The following is a 19,736-nucleotide window of genomic DNA, read 5'->3' as shown; positions in this document are numbered from 1 at the left end:
AAAGTTTTCGTCATGCCAAATAGGTAATTTGACAGTTAACTGTACTGAAACCTGTACAGACCAATTACCAGCTTCAGCACTCCGCAATCTGTGCTCTGAACACACTGAACATCTGTTTGAATGATGTAATTCATTTAGCAGCAATATTTTTTGCTAACAAATCAGATGATATGCATGGTAAATTTCCTCCAAAGTGGCAGGACTAAGAGTGAACCTGTTCTTGGTAAAACAGTTTAGAGCAGGATTTCAGTTGCTTACAAAAACTATCTGCAGAGATGCAGTGCCCCTAAGGACTAAATACGCAACAGAATTTCCTTCCACCCTCACCCTAAATGGACAGCGAAGACTTCAGAGATCCATAGCACTGAGAGCTTTTCCAGACCTTCCCTAAATAAGGCCAAGAATGAACGAAGGGTAGCAGTAGAGGACCACATTATGGTAGGCCAACGAGTGGACACGGGCCCTACCACCACTGCTTTTCCTCTGGTCCAGGCCTGCTTTGTTAACCATCAGCAAGTTGCTTCAGCTAGGTAATAGTTCTGTGAACGGGGGATAATGATACAGATCACTTCCTGGGGAATATTTACATGAGTGCTACATAGGAGCAATACTACGTGCAAGGCAAAAGATTCAATGAAACAACCAACCAACTAGGAGGCCAGCAGAACCACAGATAGAATCTGAACAGGTACATTTTCTGACACAAAGTGGTAACCAAGATAGTTTCATGCAGTATTTTATGTCATCTTTATAACCTTGGCAATCTTCTTTCCCTCAAAAATAATCCAGTTGTGACTGTCCTGTGAGGTTGGATTGTGTGCTAGCACAGCACATCTAGTCACGTTCACTTAAGTGGAAGAGCTCACAACAGAGATGGAGTGAAACTACAGATTTCTCCTTTACTCCTCTCCTCCAAAGCATGAGCACTAACATTTAAGATCCGCAATTCAACGTGGACCGTAATAACAAACTGCAGGTTATTTTCAGGAACACATTGATCAATATGAGCAACAGTGAACACTGCACTTGATGAGGATTCACAAACTCAGGCGGCTACAGACACACAAGTTTTTAATGAGGTATACAGTGCAACTTTTGTTTGATTGCCATGGTGAAAGCCTCAGCAGCATCCTGCTTGCGCAAGTTGTCTTTCCCATACTCCGTCGCTGCCTAGATTTCATGCTTGCCCCTAACAAAACAGTAACCAAGTCCCTCCAGTAACCCCACTGCTCTCTCAACCTTTATGAGAATCCACAATAGGACATTAATCTAAATCCTTCCCACCCCTCATCACTGTAGTCAAACGGATGTTGTTTCAAGACTACTGCTGATCTGCACAGGACACAGTAATCTCACTGGCAGAAACAAGAGTCGGTTTTCCTACAACCTTTTCACTATAACCTCTGCCACCACTGGCATGTGCAAGCCACGTATCACATAAGGACTGACTCTACTGCACATTTTACAGGGCTGATACAAATACAGATTCATAGTCAATGACAAATTAGTCATTTGCATTTCACAGCCCTTTTCCTTACCTTACAATTTGGGAATAGGTGGAGAAAACAAATCCTAAGTCTCCCATTTATCACGGGAAAAATTATGCTTCCCAGTACGCCAAGAACTACTGAAGTACAAACTCCCACCTCTGTGGGAACACGCTCTGTGCGTCTCCTACCACAGTACTTCACGTGTACTAACGCTCCTCATGCCTCCAAGTTTCTCCAGTAGCCTAGTTTCCACCTCACACCACTAGAGGTAAATTGCCTCCTCCAGCCTCAATAAAAGAGAAGGTTCCCAATAGTCTTCCCAAGAGTTTTCCCAAGAGTTTCTGCTGCACCAGACCTCCTCCTTTGGTTCTCACTCACTTTTCACTCAGATCTCCCCTTGCTTCACACTGACCACTCCAGTACCTTTTAAGATCCCTGGTCCAGAGCACGCTGCTCACAGACCTGGTCTAGAGCTGCTTCACTGTGCTCCTGTGTTTGCAGCTGCCTAATGACTTCTGCCACACCTGCACTTCCTGCAACAGCCTTCACCAGGAACAAACCTCATGCTCAAGCACTGAGTGCAAGGCTTTGTACTCCAGGCTTGATTTCCCAATCCCGTGGGCCACCTCCACAACACGCAACCCTGCACTCTCTCCTAAACTGTGGTTCTGTATTTCTACAGCTTTAGTTACATGACCTGCAGGGGGGGAAAGCTGACAGGTTAGACTTTGGAAGATACTTAAGTGCATATTGCACATCCAGGGACATAGCATGACAACACAAAGCCCTGCATGATGAGGTTGGTAATTGGTACAAGTCTAAAGCAGGTAAATTTAGTGTGGTCCACACTCAGTGTGCTCAAAGCAGGTCCTCCAGCAAGCTATCCTGGTAAGCATGCCTATTTCCTCCTTCCTATGGTTCCTCAAAGCCCACACACATTACTGATTGGCAGCATACCAACTAGGGAAGATTCCTTTTACAGGACTGCAAGTCCACATCACACCTTTACCAGCCCTCAACCTGTACCATGTGCCTGCACCATGCTTTTAAGGATCAGAGTTACCAGGCGTTACCTTCACACAGGGAATTCACCAGTTCCTAGTGTCATTTCAGCACTGCACTTTACACCTAGGTTCTTTCTAAATCACGTTCAAAGCCAGGCTTTTGTTTAGTTTCAAAAGATAGACTGGAAACACCTGAATCTTCCTTCCACTGTATCCCCTTGGATATTCCAGTACTTAACCTCATTCTAGCCTAATTATAGCTCAATACCATAGCTTAGTTTTAGAAAACTACTTCAACACTGGAGTGTGGGTATATATTTGCTAACTTTTTTGGAAGAAGAGAAGAAAGAGGGTACATACTGCACTTTTCCCCACAGCATTGCACCGGTTTTCAGTGAGGCTGCCTAGCAATAACGAGCAGGTAAGATGTCAAAATTAAAGCTGTCTACTACAAGGCACCTTTGCAAGTTCAATACATTTCCCAAGAGTTGTTACAGCCAAACTTATTATCCAAACTTAGTATCTTAGAAGGTGGTCTCCTCATCTGCTCCACACCTGCTTTGTTAGTGCCTCTAGAAAACCTGTACAAGTATCCAACATCCTGAGGCAGAGATTATTTTAAGGTTGCTATAGCTGTAGCCCTAAGCCTAGCGGCCATTTGTAAGCACACTGCTGTATACCACACTAGATTCACCTGCTTCCAGAGTTGCATGTAAATGAGACTACTTGGGCTACAGATCTTGTAAACCATAAGAGTGACGCTTCACAAATGAGTAGACTGTGCAGTTCAACTTTTTTATTTTAATAAAATCAAGAATATGCACAGCACATGCAGTGCTAGCATCTAAACTAATACAATAAGCAATTCTAAACCTACAGTGACTTGAAGTTCAATTTTCACATTCAGCAAGTTTAAATCCATTCTTGCATATTGTTTTGAATCCTTGTATCTGAACTGAAAAATATTGCTGGCTGATAAAACTTGCTAAAATGCACAAGTCACTGATTATGCCAATACAACAAAGATAACCACATGTTTGAGGATTGCAATGTGCCAGACATTCACTGAAAAAAAAAAAAACACACAACTAAACAAAACTCACGCAACAAACATCTGAGAATCTGGACACTTCACATCAGTGTTTAGAAGTGTTTCATTAATATCTTAAGACAAGTGTATCAAAACCTTGGCATGTTTAATTTTAAGTTGCCAATTTTTGTTTTACTATCAGAAAGTTATGGCTACACTGCCAATGCCGGGTCTGCTTAATTTGACTTAAGAGTTTAATATGACTTAAACATTAAAAGCTCACACTACCCCGAAATATATAATTTCACGCATACGGTGACATTCAACATTCAAGTGCCAGTGTTTTTGTACTGTCTTTTGGTCAAGTTTCTTTAAACTTTCAAAGAATCACTTTTAGGCTTACAAAAATAAATATTTGTCAAAAATGTTCAATAAATATTACACAAAACTAGCAGCAAAAAGTATCTAGAAATCTGTCGTGTGCAAATAGTTTTCTTCCCAGCTATCATTCCCATGGTCCCAAATAAGTTTTAGAATCTATTTCCTTCTCCTTAAACAAGCTGCGTTCAATCTCCAAGAGACAAAATAAGATTGGAAGTTAAGGACACGCACACAAGACATATATAAAATTCTCTGAATGTGCAATAAAAGAAGTATTTTGTAAAAAGTTATGGGCAAAATGTACAAGGGCCTAAACCTAGACTTGAAATAGCACCATAACAAATGACCTCAATACTGTCAAGTGCACCTACTTAATAAAGTTTTAGAACAAGGCACAATACACTTGAAAAAATCTATTGCACTTTAGGAGATTTTTGCCATTTTCCTATGCCACTGTAGGTTAGTTGTTAACTGCTCTGGCCACAAAGTTAGCACAGAAATTCCAAGTGGCAGAGGCATTTTTCTGGTGGACAATACTTATCTTTGGCCAGATTTAGCATAAACAGACTATAAATACAATGGAAACCTATGCAACTAAAACTGACTAAAACTGCACTTTAATAGCAGAATTGAAACCTTGTGCAGTTTATGTACATTTCCAACCTCTGTGATCTCAGGTTTGTTTGTTACTCTTCTGGAGCCATTTTACAAAGTCTACAGTAAGCCAGTTTAACATCTCCACGCAGCTTGAACAGAGTAATGTGAATCTGCATTAAAATAAAGCCTGCTGCATAATTCTTCCTGTTCATACCCTCTTGACCAAAAAACATCAACACTAGCATGCGTTATTAGACCAAAAATTCAGTCAGGCCCTTAAGGAGGACCAATCACTGCCATGGTCAGCCATTCTACCATTTCAATTTCATATGGCAGGCATTTTTAAAAAGTCTAAATAGATGAATTCTCCTAAAAACTATTTCAAGTTATCAGACCTTTAAACGTTCCCTGTAATGTTCTGCCCACATTTGGCTAGCTCACATTAATGATCTGCCTAAATATTGAAAAAGGAATTGCTGTATTTACTTGCATTAACTTCAAAAACAGTGCTTTTAATGTATGCATGTATCCATACATCATCTCATCATGACTGGAATGGCTTATTAAAGGCTATCAGGTTCTAAGTACCTATCCAGGATAGAGTGAGCAAATCAGAACTTTAACTTAGTACAGTTTTGCCACATTAGAAACTAATCGCATTGATATGCTTCAAGATGTTTTATTTTTCAAATCTGCAAATACCAAAAGCCCTAATGCAGGCTACCGCATAAGTTTTTCTTTGTAATATTATGGATGAATCAGTGATTCCTGTTTAAGTTGTATCACACCTGTGTGCCAAGGTTTGATTTTAGCCCAAGTTCAGTAATTTTTATTTTGTCAAAACAATTGATATCTTGAGCATTACTGAGCCAACAGGACATCAAAATAAAAGTTGTCTAAAGTTAAAGGCACAGTACATTAACAAACAAATGATCCTCAGTCACAAAATCATAAATGCAGTTCCTGGGTGGGGATGGGTGGGAGGGGAGTTAATCCTGACTACAGCAATAGAGTCTTCAAAACCACCTTCAAGATAGGGCTACTTGTTCCTTTGTTTCCATCTTGTGACCTTGAGCTCCCTTAAAAAAAATTTCAGTGGAGAATCACAGCTGGTAATGTACTGCGAGTTCTTGAAGCTACACAAGGTATAGTCTGGCTAAGTTACATGTGGTTTCCATATTAGCTTGTTTGGTAGGATATCTGCTGCAAGCAGATTCAGTTGCCCCACCAGTCAACCCCCTGGGAGTTATAGTTTCCGCCATATCCATCACTGTTGTAGAAGCCTCCATAACCACCACCTACGAAAGGCAAGAGAAAGTGATGCTTAATTAACCCACTAAAGACTTGAGCCTTCACAAGAAAACACCCCAGGGCACACATAGATGTCTATAGTCTATTAAAGGAAACCCACCCAAAACTACTGTCAAACACACACATTAAACTAAAATGTTGGAAAAGACAGATAGCCTTAAACTAATCAAAGGCTAGCAACTTGCACTAGCCTAGATCCTAGAAGGATGCTGAGACTTTGCATAACAAGCACCAGCTGACTTCGTATTTAAACATTACCTCCACAAGTTTTACCATAGCAAGCATTTTAGATCTGAGTTTCTGTTTGCCAGCACTGCCTGCCTGGTTTTTCTTACCTCCAAATCCTCTGCTGCCACTCCCTCCACTGCGGCTGCTGGTTGATCGACTGCTACTAAAGCTACTGCTGCCAGAACCACTACTTGTTCGATAGTCTCTGGCACCAAATCCTCCACTGAACCTACTGCTGTATAAAGGAAGAAAACAAACACTTGAGTAAGTCAGTGGTATTTTAAGCACTGCAGACATTTGAGATTCAAGTACTAAATTTCTTCAACTCTGGTTACCACCTACAGTCAGCCAACATCCCAGCACTAACTGGAAAGGGCATTCAAGAAAGCAAAGGCAAATTTACTACTATTTAAGCAGGCTGTCATGTTGACCTTGCCATGTTACACTAAGAATTACTTCCTCAGGTCCTGGCAAGATTTGGTTCAGTGCAACCTCTGCTCCAAAGAATTTCCAAACTTGTCTCAAGTGTTCAAGTGATGCATTTATGACCACCTTTCACACTGTAGAAAAGGACAACCATTTTACAAGCACACTTCTAAAGAAAAAGCCAAGCAAACAGAATTCATACGGCTGTACCATGTTAAGTATGCTAAGAGGAATGGTTGTTTCTCCTTCTACCCTTCAAGCCACTACACACAGCTTTGTACTACCAGCTTATAAAGCATTTTAAGGTTTCCATAGCAAAACTATAAATAGCCTTGCACCTGTAGTCTAAGTCTCATACCTTTCCTGTTTTATGTCAGGAGGCATGCGTTACCTTCTTAACATCAAAATAGCTGCTTAAGGTACATCTCTGACACATGCAGGTATGCATTTCTACTAAGTGTTTTGTAAGAGCTTTCACAGAGTTCTAGTTATTTTTGCTAGATGTCATCCTACTTCAGCTGTATCTAGTTGTCTGCTTAAGGGGAAAAAAGCTTTACAGGTTAATTGCCTCATTTTAAGATCAGACATTAAACTGTCACCTACTGATGCACTTAACCTCAGTTTATACCGCACTGGTTTGCCTTCCTCTAACTATTTTCAGACTGAAAACAAGTCAACAGAACTGCTTCCCACAAAGGATTAAGTATACCTTTAGCCAAAGTTGCGACCATTACCTCTTAGATCGCCCACGGCTGCCGCCTCCTTTGTGATGCTGTTCATAAGCCATGTTTTCCAGCCAAGATGGTACTTCTTGCTTAGCCTCAACAAGAAGATCAAGCAAGTCCTTGGTAATGTTTATATTCCTCTCATTGAAGAATGAGGTGGCAAGACCTAAAGTAAACATTCAGTTTTAGCCCCACACAAAAGTAAATACACTACAGCACTTAAACCCATTCCACACTCCACTTGCAGCTGTGACAAATACAAGATGAGATTCCTTATAACCAAGACCCAGAAGACTAGACCTACCTGAGGAGAAAGCTGTTTAAAACCATTATTCCACCACAGCTAGTCATAAAACCCCTAGCTATTTACTGACAGACACAGAACCTTACATGCGCTATCAAGAGCTTTTTAATAGCAAAAGGAACTGGTTACCTTCCACACTGGCTAGACAGTAGTGACCTGCTTCTGGTCACAGAAGGCACCACGTAAGCTTCTTTTAAGTACTTAGTTGCAATTTGCTCCTTAATCAATACTACACCAACTACCAACTCGGGTATGAAGTGCTATCTATGAAAATTCTAGGTCATACTTACCAAGGTTTCCTACACGGCCTGTACGACCAATACGGTGTACATACTCTTCAATGTCACTTGGCAAGTCAAAGTTTATGACGTGCTTTACATTTGAGATATCCAGCCCTCTTGCTGCTACCTAATGGTTAAAGGATTGAATCAAATTTTAGTAAAATTCCACAGGCCATGTAATATGCTTACTGGCTCAAACTTCATAGATTTCACTTACTGCTGTGGCAACAAGAATTGGGCTCTTGCCCGAACGGAACTGGTGCAGCGCTTCCTCTCTGTCTCTTTGAGAGCGATCTCCATGTATACTTGTACAGGCATATCCTTCATGGTACAGGAAGTCCTCAAGAGCATCTGCACCCTTTTTAGTTTCCACAAACACCAAAGTCAAGGAATCCTTGCCTAAAAATTATTGAAGCACAGGTTAGGGTAAGAAAAGCTGCACAGACCAAATACTTCGCTCCACCACCTCATAAAAGACAGCTTCAGTTCTCTGCTCTTGTTTAGAATAAACTGAAGCCACTGGAGACCTCTCTCCCCATTTGATATTAACAGAAGAGCTTACATAACTTAAAACTGACATTTAGTCAGTAGAATACATTCACTGCATGTTAAGGAAATACTCTTTCATTCACCTACTCAATAGAACTTATTACGTGAGTCATTAGATTTGCCTCACCTGAACTTTGCCTTATTTGCTTATCTGAAACTGGTCTTTACCTGTGGCATTTAGCAGATCAAGCAGAAATGATCGTTTGTCCGACTCTTCCACCCATACTACTTTCTGTGTGATGTTCTCAGATGTAGAACCTACTCTGCCAACAGCCAGAAAGATATACTCATCAAGGAAGTCACGAGCAAGCATCTAAAAGAGGGAAGAAATAAATATCATACATCTTTTTTGGGTTTGGTGTTTTTGGTTTTTTTTTTTTTTTTTGCATTTGTGGAAAGGGAATTTGGGCCTATGAACTGTTAAAATATTTGAACTTTTGTAGAGTACCTGGATTTCCTTGGGGAAAGTAGCACTGAACATCATGGTATGACGAACCCCCTTTGGTGGCATAGTATCTTGTTCAACAATTCGACGAATTTGAGGTTCAAACCCCATGTCAAGCATTCTGTCAGCTTCATCAAGGACAAGGTACCTAAATAGTAATAAAAAAGGTTAATCTTGAAAGCTTTTTTTCTTTAAGTGTCATTAACTCCAGATCTCACTTTAAAAGTTACAGTTTCTAGCTGTTGCATCATTAGCATATGGACAAGAATATTTTACTTACTTGCAGAAATCCAATCCAATCTTTCCCCTCTCCATCATATCAACCAGTCGTCCTGGAGTTGCTACAAGCAAGTGACATCCACGTTCCAAGTCACGTATCTGCTGACCAATGTCTGCACCACCGTATACAACACAGGGACGAACTCTGGAACGGTATGCAAACTACAAAACAAAGTAAATTAGCTCTAAGAAAAACTATATGTAAGCTATTTTATAATGATGAACTCTTAGATATACCTTCCTGGCTTCCTCATAGATCTGCACAGCCAGTTCTCTAGTGGGAGCCAAGACCAGTGAGATTGGATATTGCTTACGGCGCCCATACCTTCCATTCTCCTGAAGAAAAAAAAAATATTTGAAATCAGTATCCCAATACAAGGGGAATTAAAACAGCTACTACAGGCAATATTGAAGACAGGTCACCAAGTTTGTCTGAAGAAAGAAAAACCATGGCTGAAAGCCAACTTGTTTTATGCACTGCATCTGAAGACTCTGCCCTACTACAGTACTCAAGATTCAGCTGTTGGTTAATATGTTAACAGCAAGAGAGCTGCACAAGCTTGGTCTCTACAACCTGCACTGTCATCCATAACTTAAGCAGCAGAGAAATAATTCAAGAACTATTACTTCCTATCCTAAAGTCACTACAACATAGCTTTTTTTGTAGCAAGGGAAACATCTCTGAAACTTATGCAACAACAAAAACACTTGTAAACAATTTTCTCTAGACAGTTACACATATCAACTCTTTAGGTAGGAAAGAAATGTTCCGCAGCTTATATACTTTTCAAGGGAAATAGCTGAAGTCTTCTAGAAGTTGAGAAGCTTGCCTATCATACCCAAAATAACATGACATTTAAGCTCAGCTATGGTGTTCAGCAGCAGACCTCAGCATATGGGGCAAAAATACACATTGGTCATAGCTGTTCCGGGACTGGGTATTTAAATACTTGCCTTCATAGCTCTCAAAGCATCACCAGGGCCATCTGCATAGATCTGGCTCAATATTGGTAGGAGAAATGCAGCTGTTTTCCCAGACCCTGTAAGGACATAAGTCAATATTACTAATATTTTCAAAGTGAGTGTACTGTCAACCACAGCACTAATACTGCATCACTAGCATATTCCTCAGTAACCTCTGTACTAGTATATGGATACTACCTATGCCACTGGAGAGCGCTCCTTAGGCAGTAGCCAGCACCTTGTGGTAACCCTGAAGTAAATGTTATTTTAGCCATGAACATTTCTTTCAAGATAAACAGTAAATCCAGTCAGCCACACCTAAAGCCGTTCCAAGACTCTAAAGCTAATTATTTTTAACACCACAGATACTTCAGCATACTCTGAAGAGAAAGTTGTACTACCTTATGGACCTCTTACCTGCAGCTTGAGAAATACAAGACCCTACTCCTATTGAGAGAGACTAAACAGTAAAGAGTTACTAACTTACCTGTCTGAGCACAGGCCATCAAGTCTCTCTTTTCTTTAATAATAGGTATTGCATGTTTCTGGACTGGAGTAGGACGGGTGTAGCGTGTGAGCTCAATGTTTCCCATAATAATTTCTCCCATGTCAACATCACTGAACTGTAAGATATTTAAAAATAATAAAGATGGGGATGCTTCCCTTCAGCCACCATGGAACACATCACTCAGTTTAAGAATTCATTTGTAAAGCAGCTTTTGTTTTATCTCTTCCTATAGAACTTGCCTATTAAGTTTACAGATACTCAGGAGCTAGTGATCAAGAGCTTGGTATCTACGTAGCCCAGTCACATGAGTGAGTCTTAAAGAGCCAGCCGAGTCTGAAGAGCAGGCTACACAGTTGCTCGAAACCAGCACCTCCAAGCACTTCTTCACACATTTAAAAACAAGTCACATAGTTAAGTAAGCTACAAGTGTTAAGTGAACAAGTTTACACAACTTCTCCACATCTTAGTTCATCATCATATGCAACCGTCCTCTGCCAAACAGCTTAGCTGTAGGAAGGCAAGACAGTATTTCCTTTCCTCTCTAAACTTAAGACAGCATGACATCAAGTTTCACATGCAAAACAGTCACTATCAGATACATCAGCAAACTAGATTTTAAAAAAACCCACAAACAACAACTTACACTTTCAATATGTGGAGGACAGTTGCTGCCTGTTGCTTCAACAGGAATGTCATCATATTTCTCAAAGTTAATGCCAGTATTGCTTCCTGAAAAGAGCTCTCTAAAAACAGAAGAGAAAGTATTTTACTTGCTAAGACATATCAACTGACCCCGTCATGTGAGTTTACACTGTTCCATTACTTACTGTTCCAAGCGTTCACTTGGGGGAAGAGGCTTTGACCAGTCATCTTCATCTGATTTGTCACACCAGCGGCTATTCCCACCACGGTCAAATCTACCAAAGCCGCTCCTATCATAGTCGCCACCTCTTCCACGCTCTTCATATCTAAACACAGCAAGAATATCAGGCCACCATTCCCAGGCAACAGGATTTTTTGACATGCAAATTAAAGCTGTAATAACCTAGTAGTGTACGCTCTGTGTATTATATATTTAACTGTAGAACAACTCAAAGTCACAAGATTATCTGTACTTGCTTCTTGACCCATCAACTGAAGAGTTTAGACCCAGCCACTAGACTAGGTCATGTTCTTCTGTTTCAGACAGAATAGTCTGTCGTGATTTCACAGCTCAGTTTGGCACGAGGTTCGGTGTAGTAAGCTAAAATTTTTGGTTGATCAAGTGTAACACATGTAAAGAATCAGTCATCTGCCAACAGAGCTGCAATTTAAGTTGCTTGGTGTTTGTCATTTTTTGTAGGTAGCTCCATTTAAATCTGTTTAAGATATTGTTTGGTACTCCCCCCTTTCTCTGTGTCTCATTTTACATAGGTCTCCCGCATCCAGATAAAACCCTCAAGTGCTGTAATTTGTTCCTTTATTCCCCCACCACACATGTGACCAAACTAAATACATCAATCACATGTCACATTATTATTTTATAAAGAGGGAGCTCACCTGTGTTACTGACTTGGAAAGAAGGTGGAAAAAGTCCTTACCTCAACTGTTTAGTTTTTGGTCTGGTAAATCATGTTTGAGAAAAGTCTGGATACAGGACTAACGTCAGCTTTACTAGTCGATAAAGGTCACTCTCACCACACTTGTGCATACAACGCATGATGTGTGTAAGACTGATCAAGTAAGGTAGAGAACCTGCAAGAGTCTCACCCAATTTTATTAACTACACTTTTTAAACAAGGAAAAAAGTAATACTGAAATAGAAAAATAAAAATCCATTTTGATGTATTTTATGTGCTCCCAACAGTTCTTCATGATTTTTCTGGAAGTAGCCACCCATCCAGCACTTTTTGGCTGGAATGGTTAGGTCAGCAAGTCATTATAGCTACAGTGAGTGGCTGGTGGTGGACTACGGGGCACAGTTTTCAAAACATGCAAATTTCCCATCCTTGAACTCATGTAGCTTTAAAAAGCAAAAGGTGTCTCACTCTCTCCTCCCCTCCCAGGTCCTATCTTATGCTGCTTTTCACACCTAGCCTAGAACTTCCATTTCAGCATCAAGATTACAGGTGCACTACTAGAACACTAAACAGACTTCATATGCACCACCCAGACAAATAAGTACTTGCCTTCCTCCTCTTGATCCATTTCCACGGTCGAAGAAGCTTGATTTTGCTCCACGGTCAGACCGTGCACCAAAGCTGCTGTATGCATCCTTGTCTCTGCTAGAACTCCAGCCACCACTATCAAAACCTAACAGAGAAATATATTTTAGCCATACATTACACAGTCTAAGCTTTTACATTAAAAGCCTAAGTTCTGTCCATTAAGTCTTCACTGGAAGGTCTATAGGATTGAAATGCAGGCAATCCTTCAAGAACGGAAGATGCACAGATGTTAAGACTTATCCAAATAGTGACTAGGCATCTCTCATTGCCTACCAGAACTTGCTGAAACCCCTCCACTCACGTACAAGCACATTATTCTCTAAAGCACTGCACTTGCCTTACTGATAATATGCCAGTTGCCTATAGACAGGTGTCAGAAGAAACATTAAAACCACTGAGTCTTGCCAAGCCTATATTATCTGACTTTAACACACATCCTTGACAACGCATTTGATTTTTGTAAAGTTAACAAGGCCTCTGGTGGAGATCAATAAACAGTATTAGCCTTTGCATTAGAAATCCATATGGAAGTTAGAATGTTTTTTCATACTGCAAGTACACAGAGCAATCTAATCTACAACAAATTAACATCACCATGCAGGTATAAGGAATATGGAGTTCACAATGAATTACCCCACTGAATGTTTCCACAGCACTTTTACACCTATCTACAGTAGTTGCCTACTTAGGAATGTCAACTCAAAGAAAAAGGACCAAGTAAAATAAAGTACATCAGCTTGCCAACACCATGAAATAAAAAGCCTCATTTTTATTCAGCTGCCAGGGGTTGGGAGGTAGGCAGAAACACATAGCATTAAACACTGCTTCGGTACTAGACTAAGAACTTAAAAATTTTGATTCAGAGTTCCAACCTTCACAAGTTTGAAAACATGACCCAACCATAGTCTCGGCTATGCGATTCTGGCAGAGAATAAGTGAAATAATTGAACAGATAAACAAATAGTGTCACTCCTATTAGCAAGCACACTTTTGCCAGCTCCACAGCACAAAACCGGTCAAGACCTATACACCAGGCAACAGAAGCAATCTTGAAACAAAATTAAAGAAAAGGGTTGCTCTTGGCCTTATGTCTCAGAAAAAGCTTTGCTACGAGAATTACCCTACCTTGTCAGATGTTCTCTAGATAGTGTCACTCCCCTTCCTCCCTAATAATTCTACTCCCCAGAATCCAGACATGTGCTAGTCATAGGAGAACTTTAAATAACAGTGCGGTAACTACAACACATTTGGTCCGGCTAACTGAAGCAGACAGCAAAAGTATTCCATGCATGAAGTTTCTTAGCACATGACCATAGAATGCTTCAAGACCTCTCTAGTCCTTTAAGTAACTTCAGTTCTTAAGGATAAATGAACTTCACACAGAGAGGCTGCTAACAGAAGATCAAGAATACCATAATCACTTCATTAACAGTTATTTGTAGCTTGTTTAGAAGGCATCTAAATCCAGATTTTAGTATAAGCAACTTCCAAACCACACTAAAAATACTGAGGTGTGTCATCCTGCATCTAACAGCAGCAGTACTGACAGAACAATCCCCAGGAAAATACAGATGTAGTTTCTTGTAGTGGGGAAAAAAAAAAAAAAAAAAAAAAAGGCTCTGTACTACATGAAGATCTTCTACCAAGTCTGAACAGCTCCAGAAAGGAGTCAGAATTCAGAAAGGAGTCAGTATCAAAAAATTCCTTAGAACACCAAGGCTTAAAAACCTGTATGCATTCAATCCAGGACGTATTTCTCACCAAAGGGACAAGTTTAGAGTCGAGTTCAGCGAGTTAACTAACTTCCAGAACAATTTTGTAGTTCTTGCACCTATGAAGAGTGGTAACATTGTCAATGCTTCTCCTCTATTACCATTTTAATTTGTATTTTATAATGCTCCATCACCAATCATTATTCAGCTTATTTCAAAAGCTGACACCTGCATCAGCAATCATCAGCTTTTTAAAGACGGGGAAAGTAGGTAGAATCATAGAATCCTTTAGGTTGGAAAGACCCTTAAAATAGGCTTTAACATCTACTCTTTGATCTACTATTGTAGATCAGATTAGACTTTACATATCCAAGAGCAACTTCCAGGAAGTTTAACAAGAAAATGACATGACAGCAAGCTTTAGTGTTATTAAGTCAAGCTCACGGAAGCAAGACACTTCAGCCCTGCATACTGAGCTCCATATAATGCAGCTTTTAACAGCTGACAAACAGACCTGCCTTAAAGTAAACGAAGGATGTATTTTATGCATGCTCTTATTTCCTGCAGTTCTGTTCTGCCTTGTTCCCATGTACAAAGCTAACAGATTAGTATTACAATACGAACAGATCTGCAGACATATGAAAAGAGTAAGCTAAAGAAAGCATTGTAGGAGTTTAAAACAGATACTCTAGATCCCTTAGTATGCTTCCCCTGTCAACACTTACTGAAATCACAAAAGTGCTCAGCTCTTCATGAACAGCTATTTTTAAAGTACTAAGTCCACTGCCTTAAGCAATTTCTTACTTAGGTGCAAGTAAGCCCATTGTGCAACTTTAATTGCATCTATGAATTACTATACTGTCACCAGCTACAGCAGAAAGTGAGAAGCCCAAGCTAGAAGCTATACACTTGTTTCTAGAGCATGTCTAAGGGAACACCACACAGGAGAAACTAACAATTAACAGTTAGTTAACACTGTCACAGAATTCATAAGGTCATGGTACGTGAACAAGACAATTCTACTGGATTACTGAAATACAATTCCCCCCAAGTAGTTTAACTGATTTTTACATCAATAAAAAAAATTATCAGGTTGTTACACTCGTAAAGCTGCATCAAGAGTTTTGTTACACGGTCAAATACCATTATGACCCAACATCTCTTTTGCCTGTTGCTTGCTGATGTCTACAGTCTGAAAAGTCTGTTGACACCAAGGAGTGGCCAATATACAAAACAGCTTCAATGCAGCCAAAGAAGAAATCATTACTTTAGTTGTAAATAACAGAAGTAAACATTACTTTTATGGAAGTACAACTGTTTAACAGACTTCAAAGCACCCTATCCAATAGCTCAGCTTTGCATCACTGTACTGATGATATCCACTTTGCTTCTCAGTAGGGGCGCCTGAGCTAGAACCCTAGCTTTTCCATTTAGCCATTAGGAACCTTGTCACAAGCAGCCATGAGGAGTCTAATGATACAGTACTCAAACAGGTTTAAAGGAAGTTTTGAAACATTAAGTTTACCATGTCAGTCAGCAGCCTATGTTCTCTTAATTGAAGAAGCCATGCATCAAACTTAAGTTTCATGACTTGTTTACCTTTTTACAACCTGAAGCTTGAAGCCCCCAGAAAAGTCACACATCATCACATGCCCATTGCAATGTCTGAATTCTGGTCTTGCACAGAAAAGATGACAGTGACAGTCCTATACATAACAGGTCATAATATGAATGCAAGGTTAAAACTGAAGTATTCCTCCGCATCTGTCCTGGTTTGAGTGACACAGGACTAATTTCTAATACTTGGGAGGACTGCACTTTTAGAAGACACTGGTGTCTAAATTTGTGAAAATATTTACTTTACAGCCAGCTATGGTGTGTGGGTTTCAAGGTCTCAGTGTTCCTGAGCTTGCCAGACGCAGGGATGAGGAGGACCAAGACCCGGGCACTTGACCCAAGCTGCCCAACAGGATTATTTCATACCATCAATGTCACATTCACATTAGAAAAATCAGGAAATTTGCTGCGAAGTTCTTTCTGTCCCTTGATGGCTGCCATCCTCAGAACTTCATGCCCCAGTGTGAGACTCCCAAGGCCTTTCCTTCCCTCCTGAAGCCATAGCACTCAGTGTCCGACATTTGCTGTCCACTGCTGGAAATGCACTGCTGTGAATTGGCCGAGTATAATTTTTGCATATTCTGTAGTGGTATTGGGATCAATACCGGTTCTTTAGTGCTATTAATGTTAATTATCTAATCTTACTCTATTAAATCTGTTTATACTTTAACTCCCAGGTTTCCTTGTTTTTCCCAATTCCTTTTCCCAGGTGGGGAGGGGTCATCGGGTGATAGAACGATTGTCTAAATAACAACAAATTGTTATGGGTCTCTGAAACCATAACAACATCCAATATCCCCCAAGATTAAACTGGAGTTTGGTACAAACTACCGTATAGGGAAAGGAAATCTGTAGATAAATACCAAATGTCCACAAGCCAACTTTGTTTCCTGCTTTTGAGAAACCTGCACGTATTCCTCTCAGGGTTAGCAGGTCGATTTCTTGAAAGACTGATCACATTTAAGGTGAATGTAATCAGGAACTTCAAGAGCACTGAGCTGCCCATCAGTCCCTCTACCTTCCCCAAAAGACTCAGCTCTCGCAACAGGCTGTTCCTCATTTGGTGCTTTAGGCCATGCTTCTTTCACGTAAAAGGAAAAAAAAAAAAAGAAAATACACACTAGGTTGGACACAGGCAAAGGCAAGACAAAAAAAAAGTCAATTTTTTTCCCCCCAAATGGCACGAAACTGGAGTGCAGCATTTTTCATCTAGTCAAATTTAAAATTACGCTTCAGAAGTACTATGAGATGTCAGCATATCCTTCAACATTCTCCTCCCACCCACTCCTGATGAGACAAGTCCTCCTGCAGTACTGAAAAGAGGACCAGTTAAAGTCCACTGCTTTAGAAACCGATGAGATTGAAGTCTTCTTTGAGTTGTAGCATAGCAGAAAGCATTTTAGTTTCTCTGTTCCAGTATTTCAGTAGGTATTACAGGAAATGTTTCTCTTCTATCTACACAAGTCATTAGACACGATGATAATGCATGCTGCAGTAATCTTTGTATCTTACAAATAAAGGTCAGAATTTACTTCACTGAAGAACTCCACAAAGTTTTTTTATTTATCATGTTTTGTTTAGAATGTCAAGCCCCCTGCATAAACATATGACCAAGACTGATCATGTATTTCACATTTCACACACCAGCATCCCACATTACCTCCTGGCAAGTACTCTTGTGGACTTCCACAAAAACTACAGGAAGCTAAACAAGGACATGTCTTAACTGTTTTGTTTCTCATGCTCCCTAGTTAAGAGCAAGTAGTGTCGAACATCCCTTTACAAAGTTAAACTATGCTATTTCTTCATATCAAACAACTGCTTACTAGAATTTCCACATCACAGTCACTAGCAGAAAAAACAGTATTCCCAAAATCCTTTAAAATTGATACTCAAGATTACAAAGCTAGTCAAGATGGGACACTCCATCTTGCTTCAGTAACAGTTAATTGCTTAATGAGATATGGAAGGTATTTTGCCAGTCTGATACTGAACTTGAGCTTAGACTATAACCTAGTAAAGGAACCAAGAATAGCACACTAAAAGCAGAAGATTAAGTTGCAGTGTTTTGCACAGAATAGTCAAGCAGTCTGCATAATCACCTTTATAAGTACTGTCAAAGCCTTTAACACTCTATTCCTAGAGATGCAGAAGTAGGCCAAGAACCAGGTACAAGTGTTGCCATTGCATTTCTGATACATACCCTGTTTTGAAGCTTCCCTGTTCCGCAAGTGAGGAGGAATGTATCGGCCTTCTAAAGGACAAAAGAAAGGTGGTATGTTACAAGATTGAAGCATTAGCACCTTTTCAGATACTAGCCTTTCCAACAACAGCTTTTGGTTAGAAAAGAGCTGTCTCGCAAGCTTTAAGGCCTTTCACAGCCTCTTTAAACAGGAGTCCCTTAATACAGCACTTGATACCCTTCTCTCAGAGGACCATCACAGTGAGGATTAAGTTCCTGCATACTCATTTAGGTAGCTGCTTGCCTTCTTTTTTTTTTTAATGCACAGATGGTCTTGCTATTTTTTTGACCAAGTCATATATGCCCTTTATGGATGATACAGTGTCTGTGACGAAAGCAGCCTGCCTTCCTAGAACTCATTAAGGCTTAACCTGGTGCCAGATACTTGAGCAGCTTAAGATTTTTCACCGTGTCATTTAAGTACTGGCACTCACAATATTGTTACTACCAGTATTTTTCCTTCCCCTTATATTCAACTATTCCAATCAGTTCAACTGAGATCAAACGAGAAGCCACACGTAAAAAAGCCTCTGAATAGCATTCTTCATTTACAATCCAGAAGCATCTGTCTGCTAAGCAACATGAATCAGAAACGTACCGCACAAAGCTGAATGTGAATTCCTGGAAGATTCCCCTCTGTTCTTAACATGCATAAGCCTTGCATGTCAGAGAATGCAGTTTTTACCCAATGAATCAGGATCAGTACAGTTAACTACTAAAACTTTTCCCTTCAAACACTGCAACTCTAGATGGATGTTTTGAGGAGACAGATCATCACACTACCTCTACAATCAGTGGCCTCAGCTGTTTGGCTAGAGGCAACAGAAAATCTGGGACAAAACTGGAACACTAAGTTCCTTGAAGTTAGTTAAGTACTTAGTAAATGACATATCACTGCTAATTAAGTGGTCCTACCTAAAGCTTACCACATTTTCAAAGCAGGCGTAACTAGCAGCCTCCACAATTTCCCCACAGCCTCTGTGAATGTTTGCTTCAGAAATTACTTTTCATAGCTACAAAATTCTTATGTCAAACTGCACTTGTAAGCTTGAGAACTTGCATATACTTACTGCTTGAAGAGCTTCCTTCACTCTGAGAGTCTGAGGAATTCAAGTCTAGACCAGAAAACTAGAAAAAATGAAACAAGTATCAACAGGTCATATCATGAATTTATGCCAAAATACAAAAAGATCTTTTGCTTATTAAGAGCAAGCAGCATTCCAACAAGTTATTGCTGCAAAGAAATTTGTTTATAGTGTCAGTTACATCTCCTGTAAAGGGTAACCATCAAAACCGTTGTTACTACTCAAGGCTATACTATCCTTAAGTGTCCTCATATCCACCAATAAACACGCACCTCACAGGCAGCAAGGCCAGAAGACTCTTACACCCAGCAAATCAAATACCACTTAGCTTCACAGACTACATGCGGGCTAA

General features: G+C 40.0%; 1 protein-coding gene across 1 annotated transcript; it reads right to left on the bottom strand.

Moving 5' to 3' along the window:
• Nucleotides 1-3,270: 3,270 nt before the first annotated feature.
• On the bottom strand, nt 3,271-19,423 carry DDX3X (DEAD (Asp-Glu-Ala-Asp) box helicase 3, X-linked). Its single transcript, XM_009893277.1, has 16 exons — nt 19,370-19,423; nt 18,261-18,311; nt 12,690-12,813; nt 11,349-11,489; nt 11,165-11,264; nt 10,501-10,636; nt 10,005-10,090; nt 9,288-9,386; nt 9,052-9,212; nt 8,775-8,919; nt 8,495-8,639; nt 7,995-8,176; nt 7,787-7,904; nt 7,202-7,358; nt 6,149-6,273; nt 3,271-5,800 (listed from the first exon to the last, which is right to left on the bottom strand). Exons 6-16 carry the CDS (start codon nt 10,619-10,621, stop codon nt 5,718-5,720), a joined length of 1,422 nt encoding a protein of 473 aa, XP_009891579.1. The 5' UTR covers nt 10,622-10,636; nt 11,165-11,264; nt 11,349-11,489; nt 12,690-12,813; nt 18,261-18,311; nt 19,370-19,423; the 3' UTR covers nt 3,271-5,717.
• Between the last annotated feature and the right edge of the window lie 313 nt (nt 19,424-19,736).

The sequence above is a fragment of the Charadrius vociferus genome, unplaced genomic scaffold (genome assembly GCF_000708025.1).
Source record: "Charadrius vociferus isolate BGI_N301 unplaced genomic scaffold, ASM70802v2 scaffold209, whole genome shotgun sequence".
Classification (NCBI taxonomy): Eukaryota; Metazoa; Chordata; class Aves; order Charadriiformes; family Charadriidae; genus Charadrius; species Charadrius vociferus.
Note: the sequence above shows the minus strand (reverse complement) of the source record. Positions and strands in the feature narration are given on the sequence as shown.

Bases quoted from the DNA above. Each gene is read 5' to 3' on its own strand.
- DDX3X (XM_009893277.1), bottom strand. From the start codon at position 10,621: ATGGGAGAAATTATTATGGGAAACATTGAGCTCACACGCTACACCCGT. The intron at 10,091-10,500 runs GTAAGTTAGTAA...ATGTCCTTACAG, and splicing joins GATGGCCTGTGCTCAGACAG to GGTCTGGGAAAACAGCTGCA. The intron at 7,905-7,994 runs GTAAGTGAAATC...TTTAACCATTAG, and splicing joins CAATTCTTGTTGCCACAGCA to GTAGCAGCAAGAGGGCTGGA.